At 37.6% G+C, this 18,112-nt stretch overlaps 1 protein-coding gene across 2 annotated transcripts in view; it reads left to right on the top strand.

The window, feature by feature from the left end:
- IGSF11 (immunoglobulin superfamily member 11) overlaps positions 1 to 18,112 on the top strand; it is a 208,403-nt gene that overhangs the window by 173,959 nt on the left and 16,332 nt on the right. For both annotated transcript variants that reach the window (XM_023499039.2, XM_023499040.2), the window contains exon 4: positions 1,847 to 2,002. In XM_023499039.2, coding sequence (XP_023354807.2) covers positions 1,847 to 2,002 — 156 coding nt within the window. The remainder of the gene's footprint in view (positions 1 to 1,846; positions 2,003 to 18,112) is intronic.

Here is an 18,112-nt window from a genome sequence, read left to right as displayed (position 1 = left end):
TTTCTCTTGTGGTCTTGACTGACTTCACTAAATCAGGATCTGGATACTTATAGTTTCTTTAAGTCAGGAAGTATTATTTCATTGCTTTATCCTTTCCCCTGTATTCAACCTATGTCTTGTCTTCCCTCTTTGGAGAGGGAATATAGTATAGGATCAGAGGATTTTGAGTTAGAAGGTACCTGAGAGATCATCTCTTATTTTACAAATTAGGAAGTTAGCCTTTCAGGAGAGTAAGTGATATTCCTCAAACCACACAGATAGTAAATATCTAAGCCAGGTTTCAAACCCAGGTTCTGTGACACCAAAATCCAGTGCCTTCTTCTGCCCTGAACTGCTTTTTCCTCATTCTTCAAGTAGAATTATGACAGTTTCTCCCCCTCCACAAATTGACAAGATACTTATGAAATGTACAATTATGCAATTTTAAAAAAGACTTATCACTCTTCTTTAAATGTCACTGATTCCATAGTTCAATTAGAACTTATCTATACCCTTTTCCTCCTTAGCCCAATTTCCCATTGTCCCCTCTTTCTTCATCTTTAAGAAACATGAAAGTAAATAATGTGATGTAAACTCATAGAAGATATGGCAGCTCTTAGGTAGTTACATGTCATCCTCTCTCTATTAGGCATAGGCAGTACATCTGTGCCTGGAGTTGTTTTTCCTTAACTGGTATTGATTTGTGCCCAGTTATCTACCCACTTGCTTGTGTTCTATAAGACTGGGAACACAAAATTGGGAGATAAAAGTTAGAGGAACACTTGGTGTTTGAAAGCAGAGGCAATGAGAGTTGTTGAAAAGCTAGTAGAGCTGTGTGATCATTAATTGTACTTGGAACAGTATTGTCCTGCTCTCTCTGACTTGGGAACTGTATCTAATAATCCTTTTCCAGTTCTGTCATCTCTTATCTTCTCTAAATGTTTTCTTTTGTTTTTCTTTGTATCATCTGTACTTTGTTAATTAATCTAGATTGAAAGCCTAATTAACTCCAACTTTTTTCTTGATGTTCATAAAATACCTAGAATGTTGTTGGTAGCAAATAAATACACTTGGTTCTGACTATTGCACTGTTAACTAATCTAAGAAGAATTAATTATAAGGCAAATTCACCTTACGAGGTAGGAAGATTTAATTTAAAAACTACCGTAAGGAAGTATCTTAGTATTTTTGAAAAAGCCCTAATTCATTCAAAAGTCAGAGGAATGAGATTCATAAATCATCTGTGATGTTTGCTACTAAATGACCTGGAGCAAGTATGATAATGATGATAGCCGTAGCTAACATTTCTGTTGTACTTACTATGTGCCAGGCCGTGCACTAAGTGCTTTATCAATATTATCTCATTTGATTCTCACAACAACCCTGAGAAGTAGAGGTTGCTATTATCCTCATTTTACAGTTGAAGAAACGGAGACAAACAATAGTTAATTGACTTGAACAGGGTCACACAGCTAGTAAATGTTTGAGGCTGTATTTGAATTCCAGTCTCCCTGACTCAATGAGTAGAATGCAAAATAAGAATAAATAACTTATTCTAAGAATAAATTCTATTCTTAGAATTACTAAGAATTAGTAGTAGTTCTCTATCTACTGTTGCCTAATTTAACCTTGGACCTCAGTTCATGTGGATCTATAAGATGAGGGGCTAAACTAAGTGAGACTGAGGTTTCTTCCTGCTCCCCCTCTATGATTTTATAACCCAGTTATAGGGCAGTTTCACCTTGGAGGTGATCATTTCTGTGGTATGAGCTCCAGTGCACATATGTAATTAGGAGATATTTCACAGGTTATTACTTCACTGTGACTTAGAGGATATTTAATATATCATTTTTTTCTCCTTTTGCAGTTCCCCCTTCTGTTCCACTCTGTCGAATTCAAGGATCCCAGGATATAGGTAGTGATGTCATACTGATCTGTAGTTCAGAAGAAGGCATTCCCCGGCCAACCTATCTCTGGGAAAAGCTGGATAATATCCCCAGGCTACCTCCATCTGCTACACAAGGTATTTGCAGACAGACCGTGCTATTGCTATAAGCACAAATGTTACCAAGTTTATCATAGTAACATTCAGTTGTCGCTGGATTTGCCATGTAGTTTTTGAAAAATAATATTATGTAAGAGTTCACAGAGATACTGTATTATTGTTCTATATATGCTTAACCTTTTTTATGAGCAAAAGTGCATTCTTTCATCTCTAACATATGCCATATGAAATTACCATCTGTATTCTTTGGTGTCTGTGATGTCTCTTAGCACAAATTTTTATTTAATAAAGTAGTATGTGAAATTGGGAAGAAATTCATCAAGCATGTATTATTCTGGGCTCTGAGGGTGATATAACATTTTGATGAGACACAGGTTCCTGCCCTCATAGGCCTTAAAGTCCAGAAGAAGAAAGTTTCAGAATAAGAAAGAGTCTGGAAAAGAAATGTTGAAAGGGGAGACTCAGGTATTTGCTGAAAGTGAAATGAAAATGGGTAGTAATGAATAAAATAGCCACCATTCTTATGCTAAATCTGGAAACTTTAGTTTGATATATTTTTTTAAAGTGTGTTTCTTTAATAGAATGGAAATAAGAGAGAATTTACCATTTATGGATATAATCTGCCACTTTGGGAAGAGAAGATTTAGCAATCCTGATTGCTGCATATTCCTTGATACATAGAATGTTTAGGTAGAAAACTCAGGTCAGGTGATACAGCAAAAAAGGAAGTGGAGGTTGGTAGCTCATCTAGGGAAGGTGAGTTATTGACTTAACCCTTTCTAGTAATTTAGAGTACTTGGGGATTAGGGTTAAGTAAGAGTCTGCCCTAAATTACTCAGATTTGTTTTCCATATAGTCACAATTCATTGTAATATTTGAACTCAAACAAATATGTAAATACTCACCATGTGGAAAATGTTTCTAACCCAAGGAAGAGTTATAAAGATGAAATAAGATAATGGCTATCCTCAAGGAATGTAGAGTCTAATGGGAGAGTTAAGACATGGGCACAAATATTGAAAAAAAAATCTTTTTATAATAGATTAAAGTGAAAAGTAGGGTAAATCTATGATTTGAGAGATTTGAAATTGAAGTAAAATCACTTTTAACTGGGGTTAGGGGTGGTCTTAGGATAGTACCTGAACTAGGCCTTAAAGTATGGGAAATATTCAGCAGATGGAGATGAACAAATGGAAGAGGTAGAAGAGAATCCTGTTTAGCCTAAATCAAGTAAGAAAAATAGACAAAGACAAAATGAAATTTAAGAATGGTGATAAAGTTCATTTTAATTAGAGTATGTCAAAGGCTCTTAGAGTTCTGAAGTCCTCCATAAAATCAAGCAAAGTCAAATATACTGTATAAAAAGTAACAGCAATGTTCTGGAATGATTGCTGTTATCAGTAGTACAATCATCCATACCTACTCTAAAGGATTTATGATGGAAAATCCTATCCATACCTAGAGAAGGAACTGATTGTGTTTCAGTACAGATTGAAGCATTCTCTCTCTCTCTCTTTCTGTTTGTCTCTGTCTCTTTCTCTCTCTCATTAAAACAACCTTTCTTGAGGTTTTTTTTTTTTTTTATGTTTTCATTAGGGTAAGAGATCAGTGTTTTCTTTCACAACTTGACTTTTATGGAAATGTTTAGCATAACTTCATATGTAGTTTCTTAATTGTGCATGGGGATAAGGGAGAGAATCTAGAACTCAAAAAATTTAAAAACAAGTGTTTAAAAGATTGTTTTGAATGTAACTGAGGGAAAATATTAAATTCACTTTTTTAAAAAGGCACTTAGAGTGAAATAAAACCAAAATATTTGGTAGGATCTTGTTTTCCATTTAATTTTGTGTGCTGTTGCATTGTTTACAATTATGTTTCATAAAATATTTTCAGGCACTCTCTGAATTAAGGATACTTAACTTACTTTTCACACAAAAGTCCAAATACCTTCAAAGTGCTTCATGTAGCAAACAAAAGTTGTCTTGGGCCAATGGTGCCACCTGGTGGCAAGAAAACTATCTTTCTCAATTTTTCTTTGGCACTCTTCCCCATCCTCCTCCCCTTTTTTCCCCTCTTCAAGGATTCTACTGTACTCTTCTTTCATTGCTCATAGCTGGATAGTCTTTCTACTGAGCACATTAACACGTCCTTTTAAATCTCCTTTATCCTTTTAAATCGTATTTATCCTTCCTCCATTTTCAGACTTTTGCCATGTTATCTTGGGAAGTGCTCTTTATTCTATTTGGGAGTCAGAAAGAAAATCTTAATTGTGGCCAATAAGTGTAAAAGCAGTGTTAGGTATATCACTGTACCTAAGATTTAGTATGAAATTAGAAATATAGAACCAATAAGGCATTGTCTTAAGCCTAAAAGGAACTCAGTTTCCTTCAGAGTATATTCATTCTATTATGCTTATCTTTTTTTTTCTACATCTTTTAAAATTTTTTTCCTTTAAATATTAAAAAATATTGTTTTGAGTAAATATTCTAGTTTAGATGAATTTCATTAAAATGGCATTGCTTCCTACTATTTTTAATTGTAGATTTTCAGTATTCCAATAGAATTATATATTCAATAAAATTTTAAGGTAATCCTAGAAACTTAGCCACAAATTATATAATTTTTGTTTTTTTAAACTTAATTTTGATTTAATTTTATTTTTAAATGCTTTTCTTTCATACATCCAGAGAAGCAGTCCCTTGTTACAAAAATCAGAAAGAAGAAAAAAATAGTTCAGCAAAAACATTCACCAGTGTCTAGCAGTACATTTAGTGTTTTAAACCCATAGCTTCTTACTTTTCCCCCCTCCCTCCCTCCCTCTCTCCCTCTTTCCTTTGCTCCCTCCCTGCCTCCCTCCTACCCTCCCTCCCTCCCTCGCTCTGCCTACCTCCCCCTCGCTCCCCCTCGCTCTATCCCTTGCCCTCCCTCACTCCATCCCTCCCTTCCTCTCTCCCCCGCATGTACTGTTTGCTCCCCCACGTGCTTCCGCTCACTCCCCTGCGTGCTACCTTCTTTGCTCCCTCCCTCACTCTATCCCTTGCTCTCTCCCTCGTTCCATCCCTCACTACCTCCTTGCTCCCTCCCTCGCTCTCTCCCTTACTCCATTCCCTCCCTTCCTCTCACTCTCCTGCGCGCTCCCACTCGCTCCCCCATGTTTCTACTTCCTGCTCCTCCCTCCCTCTCTCACTTTCTCCCTCGCTTGCTCCCTTGCTCTTTTCCTTGCTCTCTCTCTCCCTTGCTCTCTGCCTTGCTCCTCTCTCTCCCTCCTTTGGCTCTTCCTTATCCTTCCTCGTCTCTTCCTCTCTCTCTCTTTCTATCCTCCTTCCTCTTTCTCCCACACACATTGGTCACCCGTGCTCCGCTCGCCTCTGGAGCTAAAATTCCCTCTCTCCCTTCCTCCTCTCCCCTCCCTTCCCTCCCTTCTCCTCTCCTCTCCCCTCCCTCCATCTCTCCCCCTCCCCTCTGTTCTCTCCTCCATCCCTTCTTCCCTCTCCCCTTTTCTTCTCTCTCCCCATCCCTTCCTTGTCCTCCTTCCTCTCTCCTCTTCCTTGTTCCTCCCAGCTGCTCCCTTCCCCTTGCCTCCTCCAGCCGCCCCTCTCTCCTCTCTCCCCCACCTCCCCTTCCCCTCCCTTTCCTTCCCTCCTCCCTCTCCTTTTCCCATGCCATCGTTCACCTGCTACCTCCTTGCTCCTCCCTCCCCTCTCCACTTCCTTGCCCTCCTCGCTTCCCTCTCCTCCCTCCCTCTCCATCTTCCCTCCCCTCTTCTGCCTCCCCTTCCTTCCTTCTCTTCCTGTCCCTCCTTCCACTCATCCATTTGTCCATCCCTTCCTCCCCCACTTGGTCCTCTGCATCCCCACAGTCCGGGCACACTCCTTTGGTTTCCTCTCTCTCCTCCCTTCTTCCTATCTTTCGGTTCCCTCCCTTGCCTTCATCCTGTTTCCTCTCTCTGTCTTACTCCCTCCCTTGCTCTCTCCCTCTCCCTCCTCCCTCTCTCCCCCTCTCCTCCTCTCTCCCTCTCCTGCTTTCCATGCTCTCTCGCTCCCTCCCTCACTCCCTCCCTCACTTTCTCCCTCCCTCCCTCTCTTACTTTCTCCCTCTCCCTGCCTTGCTCTCTCCCCCCTCTCTCCCTTCCTCCGTGTCTCTCTCTCTCTCTCTTCTCTTTCTCCCTCCCTCCCTCCGTCTTTCTCTCCCTCCTTCCCTCCATCTCTTTCCTTCCCTTCCTCCATCTCTACCTCTCTCCCTCCCTCACTCCCTTGCTCTTTCTATTGCTCCCTCCCTCGCTCGCTCTCCCTCCCTCCCTCAATCTCTCTCTCCTTCCCTTCCTCCCTCCCTCCTCCTTCTCCTTTCTTCCTCTCTTCTGTTTGCTCCCCTGCACACTCCCTCCCTCACTCCCCACTTCCTTATATTGTCATAGTTATATTTTTATTGTTTCTTGGTTCTGCTAACTTCATTTTGCATTTTTTTTATGTCTTTCCATGCCTTACTGTAGTCTTCATATTCACCGTTCCTTAAAGCTCAGTAGTATTATATTCATGTATCACAGTCTGTTTAGCCTTTCCCAAATCAGTGGATTTTTATTAATATTAATAAACCATTAATTAATATTAATATTTAATTAATATTTCTCTTTGAAAATGCATTCTGAATTCCTCACAATTGTTTTTGGAAGAAACTTTTAGAACAGTAGTTATTTGAGAGTTGGGATACTGGTATAAGGATGGCAAGTCCCTTCCTATCCTGAACTCCTACCCATTCTGGTAGGAATCATGGAGACTTGAATTATGTGGGTTCCAACATGCTCCAGTGGAAAGAGCATTGATTCTGCAGTCAGATGGCTTGGGTTCAGATTATAACTCTGATACTTAATAGCTCTGTGTCTTTGTCCCCTGTGTCTCATTTTACAAATGAGGGGATTGGACTATATGGTCTTTGAGAACTTTTCCATCTCTAGATCTGTGATCTGTCATCCTATTGTATAATTGATTGTCTCTAAAACTTCTCTTTGCCAGGTTATTGCTCAATCTCTATTTCTCCAGGGCTTGAATCTAGTTATATATGTTAGAGAAAATAATGCATTCAGAGCTGCTGAATCATAAAATGATACATTTTTTCTATAATTCTGGGATTTCAATTAAATTTTATTTTATGATCCTGTTTGTTTTTATTTGATAAATAGCAAACCTCTCAAAGTCTTTAAAAAAGGAAGTGACATAATTAAGAAGAATATTAGAATTAGAGACCATTTAGGAGTCTGTTACAAGAATAGGAGTAGGTTGAAATAAGGGCCAGAGTAGCTGGCAAAGGAGTAGAAAGAGAATGGAGAAATTAGAAGTAGTCAACAAACATCAACAAGCATTTACGAAGAGCTTACAAATTACTGTGCTAACCTTGGGGATTACAAATACAGGCCAAAAAAAGACAGTCTCTCCTCTCAAGGATACATTTCATTTGGGGAGGACATTGCATATAAGAACTGAAAAGTCTAGGGGTAAGGTGTCAGTCACCAATTCAACCAGTTCATCAGAGCTGTTCAATTAACTACACAGGTATCTGATAAATATGGTTGCTTCTCAACAGGTCAAAAAGTTTATGCATTAGTGATTTTTGCTTTTGAGCCCTAGATCATGGCATGTTCACCAGAATATTGGGGTGGCTTAGATGCCTGATCTCAGACTAAGTATCATAGAAGGTTTAAGGGGAGAAATACAAGAAGAGAAAGAAAAAGAGAGAAAGCTCTGCTGAAGGACTGACCAAATTTCTAATCTGTTTTGAACTGCCCATCAAACTTAAACACAGCCCCCTTACTTTACTTGACTGTTTAGCCTGAACTTCAAGATACTCACAGAGAACTGTTATTTTGAGGATAAGGACAGTCAGTTTAGTTTTCAGAACACCCAGGTTCCAGTCTTGGTATTCACCAGGTTCTTTCTGTGCCCAAATTGATTCCATATTGCTTGGTCTGCCCTCACTCAATCTACATATCACAGAGACTTATTAACTTCCATGGTCTCAAGAGAATCTTCACATTTACTCAAGGAGTCCATTAGGAATTTCTCTTTTGACAGTAATTGTCAACTGAGAACAAACTCCCAAACCTAAAAAAGTTTTAATTAGAAAGATTTTATTAAGTTGGTTCAGCAGAGAGCCAGAAAAAAAGTGTGATTCCTCTATACTGTCTGTAAGATTTACATAGGGTAGAGTTCAAACAAGGTGTAAGGAAAAGCATCTAGGGGGTCAGCATATAGGAAAGATAGAATGTTTATTGTCTGGTAAGTATAAACATTCAATGAAAATTTGGCGCGAACCCAAAAGCTGTTGTGGAGGCCTGAATCACAAGCATCTTGGTTAGACCTTGGAAGCTAAGTATTTCTTGCAACAGTTTTCAACTTCCATGGAGGGTCTCTAAGGCCAGTGAGACATTCTGGATTCAAACAATATCTTACCACATAAAGCTAAGTTCAAATAATATTAATAGATGGTAATAAAGTATTTCTCCCACAAAGAAGTACTTCTCTTGTGTGGGGACATGTAAGACAAGCTTGGCACATAGTAGGTATTTATTGATTGATTGATTGAGAGGAGTCAAGGAGTGGAAGAACTCATGAGAAGATAGAACTGCAGGAGTGGAATGATCTTTCAATAAAAGAAAACCACAGAGATAAGGGTACATAGGTGAGAAGGCTGCTCAGAGATTGGAGAGTCAAGAAATATTTGATAATTGGTGTTAAATGAGTGGTAGAGGAAAAGGAATATTAAAAGATGTTGAGAAATCATCTCAAATGAGGTATGGGATAGTAATGTTACCAGGACTGATGGGGAAACAAGAGAAACAGGCTGTTTGCAGAAGGATGATGAATTCATTTTGTATATGTACCATTTGAAGGGTTAGTGGGAAATCCAGAAGTAGTTATTTCAGAAATTCAGATATGGGAGGTATAGTCATTCCTATTCTCAAGTCAGTGCAAGGAGCAAGAGAGTGTGAAAGGGCTTAAAATGCTCAAGGATGCATTTGTCATGTAGCTTGTAACAGAATCAACATTGCTTGATAATTGTGTTATACACAAATAAAACTTTAGGCATCTTACAGCACTTTCTAATGCGCAAAATTTTCTTAGAGATATCTGGAACATAGACACAGGTAGGGAAAACCATCCAGGAAATCCAGATGTGTGCTGCTTTGGAAGAAATTGTTCTTAGGTTGCTTCCTTACTCCTCTCCCTCCTCTTCTTCTTCCTCTCTTTGCCCAGGGTCACATCTAGTAAGTGTTAAGTGTCTGAGGACAGACTTGAGTTGGTGCTTTATTCATTGTGTCATCTAACTGCCCTTACTCTCCCCTCTTCTAATAACAGTATTTGCAGTTACTGTCCCAAACACCAATCCATATGTCTGGTCCTCTGCCTGATGGCTAAAGGAAACCTCTGAGGGGAAGGCTGTGACTACCACTGGCAGCAGTGGCTGCTTGCTGTCTCCAAAGATCACTGCTCTGTCTCCATGATGGTGCTAACACCTGGACATTCCCATTTGGGAAATAATAGTGATGGTAATTCAAGGCATGAGAGATGATCAGATCTCCAAAGGAGAGAGCATGTAACGAGAAGAGAAGGCCCCTAGAGAAATGTGAAGTGAGAGCAATTTTATAGGTGTTCCAGGAAGGACAGTGGTAGAATTAACCCAACTAGATCACTGACTGATAGGGTTCACCTTGTCGAGAAAGAGGGTCAGAAGGATGGCCTTACATTTCTTAGTGAAGAAGAAGTAAAGAACTCATTTTGTAAAGAAAAGGAGGAGTTGGGTAGGCTTAAGATTGTAAGGACAGGAGAAAGTTTGAAACAGCTGCTATGGGGAGCAAACATTGTAGTGGAATTAGAATACCTGAACTCATGTCTTGACCACCACTAACTAGCCACATGACTTAGGAGAAGCCATCTTACTTTTCTGAACTTCAGTTTCTATCCCTCTAACATGAGTATGCTAGACTAGGCCAGAGGTTTTAAAATTTTTTCTTTTTTTGGAACTCCTTTGGCAGTCTGATGAAACTTGTAAGTTATTCAGAGTAATGTTTTTAAATGCCTGAAATAAAATACATAGACTTAAAAAGGAAACTAGTTAGATTGAAATTCAGGAATCAAAAAAAATTATTAAAAATAAATTCATAGGCACCAGGTTAGGACATCTTGGTCTAGGCAATCTCTAAGGTATCTTCTGGTCCAAACTAAAGTTCTATGAGTCTATCAGAAATGAACAAAGAAATTGTTAAATAGTATTAAGGGCCAAATTGAAGTAAAATAGCACAAATTTATAGTGAACCCTGGTATATATACTCAGAACAAAGAACTGAGAAGGTAGATGACATGGAGCTACACTGTTTCGTATGATTGGGGAGTTATCAGGGTAGGAACAGTCACGTATAAATAATAAAGCTGGTTTGAGTTTGTCCTTTGGGTAGATCTATTGAACTGAAGCAGCTAGTAGCTTTGGGGTGAGGGGAGGGAGAGAAGGTAGGAATAGAAGCTCCTTTAGAGAAAGAATTGTTACATTTCTTTTATTTATGTTCTCAGTACCTCTTATGGCACATATTATTAGTAGGTATGTATTTAATTCTTAATGATGGATTAATTAGAATTATAACAGGTGTAGCTATATGGTGATAATATTAATAAGAATTACAGCAATGATAATTCCATACATTTTGAAGTTTTATTTATCTTTGTTAGAATCAAAAGTTATCCATTGGAAGTTAGATTTAGAAACATATGGGTTTAAAGCAGGCTATCATCACCCTTCCACAAGAACCTTAGATTCTGTTCCTTGAAGGCTGGCCTTTTATAGATAGAATTTTCACCTTATCTTGCCTGGTACCTAGGCCTCCACAATCACTTCCTAATCACTTCCGTACCATTCCTCTCATCCCACCCTGACCCCTCTTCTAATTTATGGGTTGTAATTCCTCCATTTAGAATGTAAGCTCTCTAGAACAGGTCAATTTTGCTTATACGTATATTACCAGTTCTTATTATAATTCCTGGTACATAATAAGTACTCAATAAGTTATTTCTTATTTATTCATTGTTAACAGACTCTAACAATGGGAATATCCTAGATAATGAGGGAGGACCAACATTACAAACTTAGTGATCTCATCAAATTCCATAAATATTTATTAAAAGTTTGTTATGTGCCGGGCACTGTGATAAGCATTGGGAATATAATTAAGAAAAATGAAGGCAGTCCCTGCCTTTACAGAATTTATAATTTAATGGAGGAATATTATATAGGATGCTGAAGAACAGCAGAGGGGTGGGGTAAAGAGGGAGAGTAACGGGGGTGGGAAAAGATGTGGGAGATTATCTTTTTTCATGGAGTTTAAACCAAGTATAGCTACTAATAGAAAGTAGACAGCTGAAAAGTTCAGATTCTAGTTGCCATAAAGCAAGTCTTTGGGAGGAGTTTAGTGCTTTCTGTACTGGCCCTCTAATCAGAGGGCAAAAGAAGCTGAGTGAGTTAAGGAATTTATCAGATCCTGTGCATGCAAAGATCATCTCTATGCAGAAGATTCTCAGATCTGTTTTTCTAGCCATAATCTATCTCTTGCCTTCTGGTTCCATATTACAAACTCTTGGATGTTCCATAGACATCTCAAACTCACGGTGTCCAAAATTGAACATACTCATCAACTTAACTCCCAAATTCTACTTTCTTTTGAACTTTTCTAATCCTCCCTAGAATTCTTGCATCCCTAGGATCTGAATGCCAGAGGAGGTACAATGTAGCTGTCATCCCAGCTTCCATCCACTCACCTGAAATAATACATTCCGTACCCGAGTCTCATTTTCTCTACCTTCATAACATCCCTTTTATAATCCTCTTCTTGCTCCTCAATAAAGTGCCTCCCTGGTACAAGGCTCTTGCCAATTCACACCTGGATTATTATAATAGCTTCCTGATTAGGCTCCCTGCATCTTGATTCTCGCCTCTCCATTCTGTTTGTCACTTCCTAAACCAGAGCACTGACTATGTCATACAAATCCCCTCCCTTACTCCATTAGTGAATTCTACTCAGTCCCTATTACTTCTAGGATTAAATCTAAAATCCCTTGTTCAATTTTTAAAGCACTTCACTGCTCAGCCCCCTTTTACCTCTTTAGTCTTTTATGCCTCCTGAACGCTCTTATGATCCAGCAATACTGGCCTTCTGCTTGAACCTGACACTGTTTCCTGAAAGTGCAAATTTTACTGGCTGTATTTCATGTACAGTTCTCTCTCCTTGCTATCTCCTGGTCTCCCTGACTTTCTTCAAGACTTAGATTAAATTTTACTTTCTCCAGGAGTCATTTTCCTGTCCTCAGTGAAAATGCCTTCTCTCTGATATTACTTCTCATTTATCTATTGGTCATATCTTTTATGTGTATAGTTTGCATGCTGTCTCTTCCATGAGAATGCAAACTCCTTGATAATGGACCCTGTTTTAATTTTTATCCCCTGATCCTTACTGAGTGTTTAATGAATTCATGTTGATAATGAGGAGGAGGAAGAAGAGAAAGAGAGGGGGGAGGGAAGAGGAGGAGGAAGGAGGAAGGCAAAATGGTGATAGTGGGTTGATGACAACTGGGTTGATAAGTCTACCAGAAGTGCCTTGTTGGTAATTGAGTTTTTTGAAGGGTTGTTTGAGATGGCTCTACTGGACTCACTTTAAAAGGATCTTTTCTGGTTTGGAAGGCAATGGCATATCATCTGATGGAGACTTCCCAAGTCTTCCACTTTTCCAAGAGATGATTAATTGTTGGAGTTGAGAAGACTACCTAAAGCTCCAGAAAAGTTCTTATTCACTTGATCAATAAGTATTTGTTTCTGTGCCAGGTACTGTGGAGCTAGGTACTAGGAAAGGGAAAGAAAGTGGGAAGTGGGGCTCAAGGGAAAAGAGATAGGGGAAGGGGAAGTGGAGGGAATAGAACAAGAATAAGAGCTATGTGCCAGTCACTGTCCTAAGCACTGGAGATATGAATATCAGGAGGCAAGACAACCCTTACCCTCAAGGAGCATACATTCTAATGAGAGAAGATGACAAATAAAGGGAGTATGGGAGAGAGAAGGGTTGATAGTTGCTGCAAAGCAGAAGGTGTGGGGGAAGAAGAGTTATCTTTGGGAGTTCATCCATGGATTACAAAGACAAAAAAAGAAATACTGCTGGTGAGGAGCTCACAATCTAGTTGAGGAGGCAATATATATTTTTCACATATATATGTATATATATATATATACATATATGTATGTGTGTGTGTGTATGTGTGTGTGTATAAAGTAAAAGGCTAGGAAAGAGGCACAGTAGTTGGGAGAATCAGGAAATGCTTTGAGTAGAAGTTGGCATTTGAACTGAACATTAAACTAGATGGCTGTGGAAGAAGGTGTGGGTTTTAGGCCTGGGAGGATAAAGATGGGGGTAGGGCTGGAGAGCCTGTGCTGAGGCAAAGAGGTGGGAAATTGAGGTTTGTGTATCAGGAATAGAAAATAGGCCAGTTTGACTAGACTGTAGTGTAGGTGAAGGGGAAAAAAAAGTAATAAGGCTAAAAAAGTAGATTAGTGCTTGACTGTGAAAAACTAAATACAGTAATTTATCCTTGAAATAATAGGGAATCACCAGAGTTGATTGAATAAGGGATTAAGGTAGTCAGATCTGTACTTTATGAAAAATACTTTGGCATTTTTATGTAGGATAGATTAAGGTGGGGAGAGACTTCAGACAGGGAGACCAATTGGAAGGTCATTGTAATAGTCCAGGAAAGAGACTCATTTCTTTTTTGGGAGAGGGAAGTCCTTAGTCTTAGGAAAAGCATATCTCACTTGGATCCTAACACTAAAACCTAGAAAAAAGCTACTTTAAAAAAGCAGAAACATTGTTCAAACAATAGAGAGAAACCCACCAAAAAAGGCATTATTCAACTAATATTTTCATTGTAAAACAAGACCTTATTTATCAGGTATTCTGGGGACAATGAGGTATTCTGAGTAAATGAATTCATAATCTAATCGAAGTCTAACCTTTTAGGTGTCCAAACTTTACTTTAACTTTTCCTTTGCTTTATTTAGTAAATAAAGTGTATTAAACACAATTTAACCTTTTCTTGATGATTCAGGGTCATCATTATAAATATCCCCAAGGGTGTTTGGAGATACTTCATACTCACTTTGCCCTTTCCTTGAATTCCCTCACTGCTCTATTATCCTACTTAGTATTTAATTCAATTCTTTCCCTGTGTCTACATCTCGTTTGTTAGATTCAACAATCTGCTTTTCACTGAGCGCTTCCCTTTCAATATGCTGTCTATGACCTCTGCATTTTGTCTCCCCTTTCCATTTATAGCTCAGGATAGAACTGAAGATTGGAGATATGAAAAAATGCTCTGTATCATTATTGATTAGAGAAATGGAAAATTGAACAGTCTTGAAATACCATTTTATACCTATCAGATTGACTAAAATGATTAAAGGGAAAAGTTATAAATGTTGGAGGGGGATATAGAAAAACTGGGATGCTAATTCATTGTTGCTGGAATTGTGAACTGATCCAGCCATTTTGGAAAGCAATCTGGAATTATACTTAAGGAGTTATTAAGTTGCCTGTATCTTTTGACTCAGCAATACCATTATATCCAAAGGTGATTAGGGGTAAAAAAACAACACCTATATATTCTGAAATATTTATAGCAACTCTCTTTGTGGTGGCAAAGAATTGGAAATTGTGGGAATACCTGTTAACTGGAGAATGGCTAAACAATTTTTTTGCATACAGTTGTGATGGAATGTTACTGGGCTATAAGAAATGATGAGTTTGATGATCTTAGAAAATACATGGATAGACTTGAATGAAATAATGAAGAATGAAAAGGGCAGAACCAGAAGAGATTATATGCAGTAACAGCAGTGTTATAGTAAGAGCAACTTTGAGCAAATAAGTCATTTTGACTATTATAATCTATGTTATCTTCATCTAGAGAAAGAACAGGTAAATAGAATTATGTATAGAATAATTATAAATATATAATATATATATGTGTGTGTCTGATAGATGGGGTGGGAAAGGAAAAAAAAGAAATTTAAATGATAACTTTATTATTATATTTAAAACAAATAGCAAGCTATATATAACAAATTTGCCGTTTCATGTACAATTATCTTTTTTATTATATTATGTAATAGAAATACTTGTTTTATTTCGTAACCTAAAATAATTTTTAAAAAAGATAAACAGAAGAACTGAAGGTTGCCAAGGGAAGCCAGATAAACAAACCTTATTTTTGTATGTAAAGTTACTTTGACTAGGGAGATGGTATTTTCATTAATCATGAATATCTATATGTTGGATAGAAACTGGATGAACAGTAAACTCTGTCAGAGCATTCTCCTACTGATGCTGAATAGTTTTAAGTCATTGAATACCATGATCTCCAAAGGATTAAAGTTGTGAGTCACTAAAAGAGCAGTGGAGAAGAACATGAATAGTCTATAAGACATTGCCAGCCACAAATTATGATTATAAAGGATGTTATCAAGAAGCTTTATAACTGAAAAGGGAAATCCTCTGATTATGTGATGAAAATGAGGGAAAACTGAGGAATGTCTTGTGTTTTCAATCACTGAAATCCATAAGTTGGGATTGACAGCTAAAGGAAGGCCCCAACACAGCAAATAGATCTCTGTGGAAGATCAGTAGCCAGTTGTCCTTCATCTTTTCCTGACCTTGCTTGTGACTCTTTGGACTTGGACACAGTATGTGTACTTTGAGCTCCCTTTTATATGTTGGCTTTTCTCATTAGAATATAACCTCCTTGAGGCCAGGAACTGTCTTTTTGCTTATATTTGTATCTCTGGGGCTTAGGTACTTAATAAATGCTTTTTGATCACTTGACTGAACTAAACATGGAATTGAAACATGAATAAAATATCAGATCCATTGAACTAAAAGAACATTACTGCACTTCTTTCTTAGGCATAAAATGCTTGGATTTTGTTTCTACTGTTTTTATTAGTGGTCATTTTTAAGTTTTTAAAAATTAACTTCCAGGTTTGTGGTGACTTCAGACAACTGAATTACCTGAAGCTATGACCGGTGAATTAGTGATTGTTACTAAAAAGAAATTATTTTCATTACAGTCACTGGGAAAACAATAATTATGCAAATAGTGATGATTTGCAGAAATGTTACATTATTGAAACTGTTAAAATAATAATACTATAATAGTATCGGGGTACAAAGTAACATCCTGAATTCTAGAATACCAGTTTGCATAGTGATGTTTCAAGTGAAAATTGTTATAATTAATTCAACTCATTCCCTATATAACTTAGCTAATAACTGAAATTTGTTATTACTGCCTTAATTTTGTTGGACTGAGACTTGCAGCATCTTACTCATGAAATGTCAGTTTTCTTCCATTATTTAATTAATTTTGAACTTACCTTCCCCCCCTTTTTATGGTGTTATGATATTGATTGATAATGTAGACATCATGGACAGAGGATTTCTGGGTTTCTACAGGTCATAGGACAACTGTAAGGGACTGCAAAAACATGCAGTCCAATTCCATCTTTTTATTTGTTTTAACAGATGAAAAAACTTGAGAACATTTAGCTTAAGTGACTTACTTAACTTCATACAGGTGATAAATGCCAGAAGTGGTATTTGAACTCATCCCTCTGATTCCAGAATGCTCTTTCACTTATACCTTTCTACCTTTCTGTATATGGCAGAGAATTTCACAATATTCCTATAGACAAGGTAGAAAAATATGGGCTAGATTCTAGTATATATTGGTGGATTTAGATATGAATGATTGACTAGACCCACAAACCTTTTGGAGGGAGGATTCTAGTGGAAATGTCATAAGTTGGTGTCCTTGCTCCAATCCAGTTCAGCACTTTTTATCTATGGCTTGTATGAAAGCAGAGGTGATCTGCTTACCAAATTTGTGAATGACAGGAAGCAGGAGGGATATCTTATATGCTGGATGACAGAAGAGAGAGACTATAAAAGATTTAAATTGACTATAATGATGGCTCAAATCTAATGATAGGAGAATTTATAGGAATGAAAGTAAAGCTCTATATTATAGCTTAAGAAAATCAATTACAAAAGTACCTATATTAACATTGTAAAAATTGGGGAAGGGGAGGAGTAGGATGGAAGTGAAGATGAAAGGACCAAGTTGATATACATAATGGTGGGTTGAGACATGTAAAATCTTTAGAGAGCAAAGATCCACTTATTTTGCTTGCCCTTAGAAGGCAAAACTAGAAGTGATGAAGAGAAATTGTAGGCAGATTTTGGCTTGATGTAAGGAAGAAATTCCCTAACAATTGGAGCAGTTAAAGAGTAGAATGAGCTTCCTTAAAAAAAGATTGCAAGGAGATCTGAATGTCCTAGATGTTCTAGAAAGGATTCCTTATTAGGTACACATCTTAAGATTATATTTTTGCTTTTGCACTTATTTATTTATGCCTTTCAAGAACTTCAGTTTGTGTGTTTCCTTATGGTGTTTATATTCATTTTTGATTTTTATTTTCTAAAAAAAATTCAGTGGAAAAAAAGGAAAGTGTAACTTATATTCTCCTTTAAAACATTATCTCAACCTATCATTTAAAGCCCTTCATAATGTTGCTTGCCTACCTTTCCAGTCTTTTTTCTTATTATTTCTCATATAACTAGCATTTTAGTCAGATCTATCAAGAAGAATTTATTAAGAACCTGTGCTAGGCATTGGAGGTTACGAAGACAAAAATGAACAAATTTTTCTCTTAAGGAGCTTTCATTCAGTCAGGAGAGACAACATGTACTTATATAAGTAAACATGAAATAAGTAGTAGTTAGAAGATTAGCAAAGATATAAAGAACATGATCTTGAGTTGAGCTTTGAAAGAAGTGACAGGGAGGGAAAGAGGGAGTACATCCCAACCAGTGCAAGTGCATGGAGACAAAGGTCATGTAGACCATATGACGTTCTGTGTGTCAGGAACAGAAAAGAGTTTGGCATGAGTATAGATTGCAAGAAGAGTGATATCTAGTCAAATAGATAGGAAAGATAGGTTGGAGTCGAATTGTGATGGGCTTGAAAAGGCAAATAGAGAAGAGAATTT

Source organism: Sarcophilus harrisii, chromosome 3, assembly GCF_902635505.1.
Source record: "Sarcophilus harrisii chromosome 3, mSarHar1.11, whole genome shotgun sequence".
In the NCBI taxonomy this organism is placed as follows: domain Eukaryota; kingdom Metazoa; phylum Chordata; class Mammalia; order Dasyuromorphia; family Dasyuridae; genus Sarcophilus; species Sarcophilus harrisii.
The sequence above is the reverse complement of the archived record's forward strand: the minus strand, read 5'-3'. Positions and strand labels throughout refer to the sequence as shown.